The 9,793-nt window shown below is 38.8% G+C and overlaps 1 protein-coding gene across 2 annotated transcripts; it reads right to left on the bottom strand.

The window, feature by feature from the left end:
• Positions 1-305: 305 nt before the first annotated feature.
• psmc4 (proteasome 26S subunit, ATPase 4) lies at positions 306-7,940 on the bottom strand. Of its 2 annotated transcripts, none has more exons than XM_019255969.2 (11): positions 7,862-7,940; positions 6,732-6,830; positions 6,022-6,208; positions 4,691-4,837; positions 4,421-4,530; positions 4,194-4,287; positions 3,869-4,036; positions 3,639-3,715; positions 2,288-2,456; positions 966-1,021; positions 306-803 (listed from the first exon to the last, which is right to left on the bottom strand). In XM_019255969.2, exons 1-11 carry the CDS (start codon positions 7,892-7,894, stop codon positions 690-692), a joined length of 1,254 nt encoding a protein of 417 aa, XP_019111514.1. In that variant the 5' UTR covers positions 7,895-7,940; the 3' UTR covers positions 306-689. The 2 variants fall into 2 exon arrangements, with proteins under 2 accessions (XP_019111514.1, XP_027143081.1); XM_027287280.1 differs by having other exon boundaries at positions 7,803-7,879.
• Positions 7,941-9,793: the final 1,853 nt, after the last annotated feature.

Raw genomic sequence — 9,793 nt, 5'->3', positions numbered from 1 at the left:
TTCACCGATAACCAGGGCTGCTACTAATGATTATTTTCAGTATCAATTAAATTCTCAATTACTTTAGGTCCATAAAATGTCAGAAAGTAGTCAGATATGTCCATCACAACCCCTAAATGGACGTACTCCTTATTTATATTGTCTGACAAACCTTAAGATATTAAATTTAATGTCATAAAAAGACAGAAAGAAGAAAATTTGCCAATATTCCCATTTAAACAGCTGGAACCAGTGAAGGTTGATAGTTTTTTTTTTTTTTTTTAACTACAAATGAAGAACACAAGGCAGAAAAACAATGACCACCATTTTCTTTTTTTAATGGAAAACACCTTTAATGGATCTTTTCAGTAATGTCTTGTTCAGTGAGTACATTTAGATACAAATGTTCTATCCTAGCTACAGTCAGGGCCCAGATATTTTTAGGAACTAGTAGTAGAGTGTCTGTACAAAAAAGAAAAACACTTGATCACATGGTAATGTGTCTTCTCAAGGCCGGCGACACAGGGCTGACATTAGGCCTTGTGCTGCACTGAGTAAATTTAGTCCAAAAATCTATGCAAGTCAGGGACCGCGGATCCACAAGAGACACTGTAGATACAGACACACAGACGTAAATCGATAACAAACTTGTGTGTGTCTGGAGATCTTTTCTCTCTCTCTCTTTTTTTTTTGCTCAGGACTTTTTCCCTCTACTTGTAGAACTCATGCTCCTGCTCGTCCTTTTTGATGACGGTCTTGTAAGCCTTTTCAAAGTCTTTGGCCAGGACGATATACCTATTCTCACGTACAGCCAACATCCCAGCCTGAGACAGCAGAGGAAGAAATAAACACAAGGAAAAGATTTGAAAAACAAAAAATACATATTTAGTTATTCTACAGACAAAGTGAAACAATGTTTGCTTCCATTAGGTTTCATTTCACCCAGCCCAAGCCTAAACAAACAGATATTTAAAGCTCCAGCTCACCTCCTGGCAGATGGAGTTGATATCCGCTCCAGAGATCTTGTCTGGTCTGGCCACATCTGCACATCGGTTAAGGATGACTGAACAACACAGCGTTGCCAAAATACAAGCAAAAAAAAAAAAATCTGAGTGTTTAAACAAAAAGCAATTTTGGAATGATGGAGTGTAAACAAGCTGCAGATTCTCGGCCTTACTGTTTAAACTGCAAACGCGCCAGCTGCTGTGTGTTTTGATTAGATTTCCATTTGTTTTTACACAGAGAGCTCACAGAGAGTTGTTATCAGTGAAATGGGATGTCGACGTCCCCGCGTGCCCCAGTTTTGACGCTGTGAAAGCGAAGACGACGACAGGAAAAGGCATCTCACACTCAGAGCTATGTGTTAAATGTGATACCTATGCAAGCGAACGAGTGGTGGGTCAATTTTGTACTGTAAAAAACTGGCTTTATTTTAACAGGAGCTCCCACCGCCACCAATTTTAGCATCCCTGACATTTAAGCTGACTTCCCATCATGAACTATACATCCAGCTTCTCTGGACCGATTTGGTAGCACACGGCATACTGCATGCACACACACACACAGACTTACCGCAGACATACCTTTCTACTCCTGCACCATGTGCATCCTGACAGGAAACATCACTATCTGGTATGAAACATCGAACAAGGCCGCAAGCCCCTGCAGAGTGGTTTGTTCACTCGAATGTACGACAGGTGGTGCTCTGCCCTGCTTAAAAAGACCTTAAAGATCCCAACCTCCTCCATAATAACCATTATTATTCATCACATTTTCTATTCTTATTACTATGCTTTATCCACTGGGTTTAATTAGACAAACTGTAGGAGCTCATGGAAATACATTTCACAACGATTGTACTTATGTGATCATTAAACTGAACTGAAATGAATATACTGTACGCATACAGTATGTGTGTGTAAAGCAGGGTCTGGAAAAGCCCAAAGGAAGCTTGTGCCAAAAAAAAAGTCCTTTAAAAAATGGCTTGAGACCAGGGAATTACTGTGGAGCCGGAGTGAGAAAACAACATTTTGGGATTATTAAACAACAGAGCTGACAGCAACAGAAAGAAATGTTGTCACAACAAAGGCAGCAGTACAAGGAAATGCAAATCCCGCTGATGCATCGGCTTAAAAAACATAAAATAATTAACATCCCACATAACTGAAGCTGTGTATTATTATTTTTTACTATAGCAAATCCATCAGGGGCACAAGATGACCTCGAAAAAGAAAAAGTTAATTTCTCACTCTTGTTACACGCAGACACAAACAGCACTTAACACGCCGTTATTGAACCGAAAGGATACAGTCCTCCAGGTCGACCTCCTCAGAGAGGTTCATCTTACTGGTGATGGTGGAGAAAATGAGACGTTTCTGCCTGCGGTCGGGCAGGGGGAACTCTATCTTTCTGTCCAAACGACCAGGACGTAGCAGGGCGGGGTCCAGCGTGTCTGCTCTGTTGGTGGCCATGATGACCTAAACGGGGGTTCAAATGTCAACAGAGTCTTTGTGAGCATGACGGTAAAGTGTAAACAAATCTTGATATGGGTTGCATTCATTCTATTAAATGTTTGCTTGTGGCAACCCCGGTATCTTGGGTGATGGCTTTGCCAGTCTTTTTTAAACTGGCAACCTAGAAGATAGAAGAAGACGTCGATCACTGGCTGCTAAAGCTGTGATTTTACAGAAAATGTGACACTGCGTAATTCTTCATTTTATCCAGAATACCTGCAGACGGCTGGTAAACTAAACAAAAAGGTACCTGCTACATATAACTTAAAAAAAATAAATTGCCAGTAAAAAAAGAAGCGCGTCTGGAAAAAAAACAGCAGACAGAAAATTACACTTGCGTTGTTTTGGTTACAGGAAACCGTATATGTTATTTTAAAAAAAGTGTCTGCTCAAAAAACACCCCCGAGGAACAAATAAAAATACAGACAACAAAAATAAGCAGCCAAAATTCCCCTGAAATGTACTCGGTGTAACAAAATACATCAAGTCTGACATCAACTACACAGTGTTAAGAAAAAAGGTTAGAACGTGTATACGTCTAGTGTCCCTTAAATATATTAGAAATATATTAGAAATAACCCCATTCTATCCATATTGTATTTGTTTAGTTTACTGAAAACTTTAAACTAATAATGGTGTCAGAGAAGTTAAAGATCCTCTGAGCCAAAGTAACAGCACCAGCATTTGAAACAAAAGGGGACAAAGCCTTGAACAGGGACCCTGTTGAGGTGCTGTTGGATTATGTATCAGGCCCTGTGGCAGTGGTATAGGAGGAGGGTGATGGGGCCTGAAATTGTAAATTATGGCACAGGAATAGACGAATATGTGATTTTTTTTGTTTTGGTGAAAGAATAAACTTCATTGCCTTAACTCTGTTCCTGCTCAAAGAAAATGCTGACTCTCATTTTAGACTTTTTAAAACCTCTTTAGCTCCATAGAGACCTCTTATCTCCTACACGCCTTCTTTAAATACTAAAGCCCTCACATATAGCCTAAGGGCAAAATCTGCATTTAAGGTTTTGAAGATTGACAACATAAGCCTTTAGGGTGCTTGCTAAGCTGAATAAATGGACACAAGGCGTAGTGGAGATGGTGCGGTCACAGGGGGGAATTAAGAGCTTCCTAAGACAGGCGGACTGGACTCACCTTGACATTAACGTTCTGGTCAAAGCCATCCATTTGATTGAGAAGCTCAAGTAAGATTCTCTGCACCTCCCTATCAGCTGCAGAAGAAAACACAGGTAAGACGGTAAATCTTTGCACAACACCAACACATGTTTAAACGAGAATCTGGACTTCCAAAAAGGTCGAGTTGAAACATAGTCTTCTGCAAATTACTAGTTTGGTTTGTAGACAGCAAGTCTACATGTGAATACCTCCGGTCTGTGCATCAAAACGCTTGGTGGCGATGGCATCGATCTCATCGATGAAGATGATGGCCGGGGCGTTTTCCTTCGCCAGCCGGAAGACGTCACGCACCATTCGAGGGCCTTCACCCAGATACTTCTGAACAAACTCAGAGCCAACCACACGGATGAACGCCGCTGGGGACAGGAAATTAGACCACAATTAATAATTCGTATCTAATTTTAAGTATCTACTATATGTATATAATATAAAATATCAAACAGTAATGTATCAAGGGTGTCAGTTCTGTGTAGTGGCAAAAAGACATACAGGTCTCTGATATGGATGACTTACCTGTAGTGTGGTGCGCCACAGCCTTAGCCAACATAGTTTTACCACAACCTGGAGGTCCGTACATAAGGACACCCCTGGGTGGGTCAATGCCGATCTGAAAAAGGAAATAGACCAGAGTTATTAAAGATCTCGCACTGGTTTTCTAAATTTATGAAGGTCCCCACACAAGTGAGTGCAAAATTCATGTCCATGACACAACAATGTCACATTTCCTTTGAATATCTGACCTGTTTGTAGAGCTCAAAGTGTGTGAGGGGCAGCTCTACGGCTTCTCTGACTTCCTGCTTCTGAATGTCCATACCACCAATGTCAGCATACATCACATCAGGCTTTTGATCTGAGAAGAGAAACGGTGTTCAGGAGACAAAAGTTAAAATACAGTGACGTTTACAGAAACTCTCCCAACAGCATGCATACATACATACAAACTTCTGAGACACTAATGGTGTCTATTTGTCTTCGTGGAGGAGATATTAGAACTGGCACTGAGTGCTTACCTGACGTCAGCATCATAATGCTGCTGTCAGCTTCAGGAGGGAGCACATCCACCAGGGCATTGCTGTGCTTGTGCAAGGCCACTGAGGCGTTGGGCTTCAGCAGCTCTCTGTCAATGGTGCTCAGGATGCGCACATAGTAGTTGGACCCTACGAGGTAAATGACAATGAATAAAACAGAGCAGAACAAAGGAACAGAGCTCATTACATATTTAAAAGACGTACTTCACACTGAATAATTAAAATTTGACAGCATAAAGTACATCTCTTGCAGATTCTCAAAAGACTCTGAAAGTCTGAACATAATAAAACATTCAAATATACAGCTTGCATGCATCATCTGCCATTTTATTAATCTTTAATTCTCAGCTTTATGTATTCATTTATTTATTTATTTTCACAGTTTTTAATGCATTTCATTATTTATCTGTTGGTCATTATTAAGTGTAATGCTAGGAAAATATTCCTTAATATAAAAGTTGACACTAAGATATTTATTAGTTTTCAAACAAATAAATATCTGAGAAAAGGACAACAACATGAAAACTGATTCTAGATGGGCAGCTGCAACATCCCACACCTTCCCTCCCAAATCTTGTGTCATTAAATGCTATGATGCCATCAAGTAGCCATGTGTGCTGATGAGATTTCAATTCTGAAATTTCTATATTCATGCAGTACTAGCCTATTTCCAGTCAAAGGTGTAATCATTTCCATTCAGGCTTGGGTTTATGTGTTGTTGTTTTTTTAATGTATGAAGTCCATCGCAGGTATGTGTAAAGTAATCACATGTAGAGTTGTCACGATACCAAAATGAGTAACCACGATACTATACCAGACAAAGTATCACGGTTCCGGATATTATCGCGATACTGCAACCTTTTTTTATTATTATTATTTTTAGGAACTGCAATGTATTTGTACAAGTTATAAATACTTATAATGTTGTTTAGTGCATGATAAACATAATAATGGTGAAGTAAGAATTAGACTGAAATAAGTTTGAAACAACGAGTTTGGTTTTTTGAGCAAAATTAGTGTTGCCACTGACGACGACACCACGGCAGATGGTGTGGCACCGCAGGGTACCGCGGGTACCGTGCAACTCTAATCACATGTCCTTTTTTTGGTCAGGCATATATTTTTTGACCTGTGAGTACCTGTACCTCTGGAACAGTGTCCTATTGTGAGGTGCATGCTCTGTGGGACTGTCAGCAGGGTCAAACAGAGCTTCCTCTCTGTGTTTTTATTACTTAAAAATGAATACTGGCAACACACACTGTAATTCTTCATAGGTCTTTTGCATTCAGGCAGGATTTTTGTTTAAGTGCTACCTGTAGTGGAGCCGACAATGGCTGTGTTCTGGTCGACAGCTTCCAGGAACTGGCCAATGACAAGTGGGATGCTCTGTATCCTCTTCACCTCCTCCTGGGCATGGAGGAACTCTTTCTTCAGGTTCTTCTGTTCATCTTTGATGTACTCCTCCTGCACCTCCAGGAATTCCAGCTCCTGCTGCAGCTTCTGCAAATACAAAACAAAAGTAGATGAAAGAATGTCAAGAACCTGCCGAAGATAAAAAAAAGTACCATGAATCTGCTTGCTGGAAATCATTGACCCAAGTTGGTGGCTTGTGCAACAACAAACATTTAAGAAGTATTTTGAAACCTCTTTCTAATAAAAAAAAAAAATACATCTAGATTTCTACAATTAAATTAAAGGTGCTACACAACAAAAACGTGAATTATGAATGCAATCCATGAAGACACTGAAAATAACCAATTGTATTCACCATTGCAGCCTACAGTACTCATATAGCTCAGTCTGTAGGGACTTGGCTTGGGCCAGTTCAAGTCCGGTATGGACCAAAGTATGGAAGGTGGACTGGTAGCTGGAGGGGCGCCAGTTCACCTCCTGGGCAAGGGTGCCCTTGAGCAAGGCATCGGAGTCCAAAAAAATACTCGCATCCCACCATCTCTCTCCACATTTGCATGTTTATGAGCTCTTTTAGGCTTTTAACATAAATGTTCAAGAAGTTGTTTCAAACCTTGTATCTGCTGTAAAGGTCCTCGAGATCTTCTGGTTCTGGTGCCAGGAAAGACAGACCTGTCTGAGGTCTGGAAGTCAGTACTGCCGGCATGTCGTCCTGTGAAGGCGGCAATACCACAAAACATTTAACGTAAAACACAATTTACTACTGTACACCATAGAAACTTGCAATACTTTGCACTGCACAGCCAACTGTGACATATCTCCTCACTGTGTATACTGTAAATACTGTTAATTATGTCCATACCGCCACTTATACTGATAATTCTGTTTACATTACACTGTGCCATATTGCCACACAGATGTCTTTAGCTTGTATATATATTCTTTATTTAATATTTTTTACATCTTTTACTTATATTTTATATGTCATGTTTATGCTGTTTGCACAGGGATAAGAGGGAAACGAAATTTCAACACTCTGTATGTCCTGTACATGTAGCAGCATTGACAAAGTTGACTTGACTTAAAAAACACAAGATAAATAGGCAGATAAGGCAAGATGATGGTAGGATGGCAATGTTATTGTTAATAACGATACATAATAATACTAATAATAAGAGAGAGATTGTAACATATTTCACCCAAACAAACACAGGTACAGACTACTATCAATTCAGGAGTATATGGAGTCAAGAAGATATAACTTTAGAGAGATATATCGACATAGTTTGGTTATAACGTCACATTATCATCTATTTTAATCCAGCACAGTCAAAGACAAACAAGTAGCTTAGCTCCCTTTAGCTCGTTAACTAGCTTTCTTCCAACAGCTCACAAAAAGCACAAAAACCAAAACAGGTTAAAAACATTTACAGGGAGCCGATGAACAATTAAAAAACATCCTCTAAATAATAATTTGGTGGATATAGTTTAATAAATAAACCCCTTCCGTCTAATGAATCGTGCTAACGCTAGCGGCTAACTTGCATGACATAGCAACTGCGCCGAGCCGAGGATGAATCGGCAGGTTTAGCTTCGTTTCGGCTCCAGACTAACGACTGGTGACAGATAGCGACAGACTATTATGAACAGCGACACTCTGAGACACGTATTTACGAAAGCCTACCGCGAAAACTCGGTCAGATTTAAGCAGAAAACAGGAAAAACAATCTCACTGATTCATACCGGGCTCTTTTCTACAGCTACGATATCCTCCATGTTGAAATATGCCTACCCGCTGACGTTATGACGTAATACGCTGTCGGAAGGTGGCATCATGGGTAATGGAGTTTTCAGACTACATTATAAAGGCAGGTTATTTTTTGTTGTTTGTTTTTTGATTCTGCATAACTGGGGCATTTAAATATGTATTTATATATCCAAATTAGTAATACATACACCAGTGATGTCTAAAGCACGGCCCGGGGGTCAATCACAGCCACGCGGTCAGATTTCACGCGGCCTGAAGCTTCATTATATTACAATATATTATTTATCAGAATCAGAATCAGAAATATTATTTTTGTTACAATACTCCAGTATATAAACAAACAAAAACAACATATGTAAACAAGTAACCATCTATTAAGAACAATATAAATGAATATAGAAAATCAGTATAGTAGATAGATAATAATCTGACTATATATAAGGGAGGAAGGAAGGAGGAAAAAGGAGGGAAACTAATAGTGAATAAAATCATAGATATATATATACTATAGTATTTATTATTATCCTACTCTAACTAACCTATGTTATCATCTCAGTTATCTACAAGACAAATGATCCAAATGTGTCCCTTTGTTTAGAATATGTGCAACAACTTAAAAAAAGACCATGCTTGTGTCAGATTACAGAAGGGGGCCTGCCAGGATTGTCAGATACTGTATGGCTGGAAGATTTGGCATAACGAAGCATTTGAGCATCTTTAAGGACACAACTGCTGCTGTTATATATCTGTAGAATATTACTTTCTGAATTATTTAGTTAAAGACAAGAGCAAGAGTGAAACATTTTAAGCTTGAATGTTAATAGACTTTGCAATTTATTCTTTGTTATTTGACTCCAGATGTGAAAGAGAGAAAGAACTGGTGTCTAGATTTGTTCACGCCTGATTGGCTTAGATTTGGTTACATTGTCATTTTAAAATGATGACAATGATAATTGTGACAATGAAAACTAAATTGTTACAGAACAGTGCATTTGTATATAACTTTTATTGGTATTTTTTCATGTTTATTATGTTAGTATTGGCCCCCAGGCATCTTCACATTGACAAATCTGGCCCTCTTTAAAAAAAGTTACACCCTCGCAATGTGTCTAAGGACATATACTAAATCAACAAAAACATACACAACTTTGTAATTATTTCTGATTCAAATTAGTTGCATACTATCTGACTACAATAGCATAAGCTGTTTATATGACTACTATTGTTGTCCTGAAGGGGTGAGTTTATCCAAATTCAGCTAGTTTTTGAATATAAAATATAAAAGAATATAAAAGAGAATATAAAAATAATGGTTTCAAAACCCCTTTACTCAAACGACAAACAAGTGGGCGGGCATCCTGTTGCAGAGCTAGAGGTCTTCACACCTCTGCAATGGAAGGGTAAGACACATAATCTGTGGTTTCACATTTAATGTGCAACTGAAAAATAATGTAAATGATGAAGATATATGAATTCCTAGGAGCTATATCGAGTGTGGGAAGAAACAGTAGAAAAAGTGCATTGTCTATCAGCAATGGAAATTATATGGAAGAACAAGTGGTTTGTGAGTTATCCGTTACCACTCATGTGGGTGGGTGAAAAACTGTAAGAATGAGCCATGCATGCTATCACAAATGTGTATGTCACTCATCAGCAGATAAAACTTCTGATAGTTTTAAACTTCTGGTACATGTTTAGCCTATACGTCCATAAGTTTATTCTTGATCTTGGTAGCTGAACCTTTAAGTCAACATGAATAAAAAGTCCTAAAAGTGCTCAGAACATCTATACTTTCAGGACAATTGAACACATCTGTTGATGAAAATGATGTGCTACAGTTGAGATACAGTTTCTAAATAAAGAAACAGAGCCACATCCTGTTTTTGTTTCACTTTTGAAAATACATG

Source organism: Larimichthys crocea, chromosome XIII (assembly GCF_000972845.2).
Source record: "Larimichthys crocea isolate SSNF chromosome XIII, L_crocea_2.0, whole genome shotgun sequence".
NCBI classification, from domain to species: domain Eukaryota; kingdom Metazoa; phylum Chordata; class Actinopteri; family Sciaenidae; genus Larimichthys; species Larimichthys crocea.
Note: the sequence above shows the minus strand (reverse complement) of the source record. Positions and strands in the feature narration are given on the sequence as shown.

Excerpts from the sequence above, each read along its gene's own strand:
- psmc4 (XM_019255969.2), bottom strand. The coding sequence starts at position 7,894 with ATGGAGGATATCGTAGCTGTAGAAAAGAGCCCG. Across the intron at positions 4,531-4,690 it reads CATTATGATGCTGACGTCAG|ATCAAAAGCCTGATGTGATG; the intron begins GTAAGCACTCAG and ends TTCTCTTCTCAG. Across the intron at positions 4,037-4,193 it reads TGTGGCGCACCACACTACAG|CGGCGTTCATCCGTGTGGTT; the intron begins GTAAGTCATCCA and ends TCCTGTCCCCAG.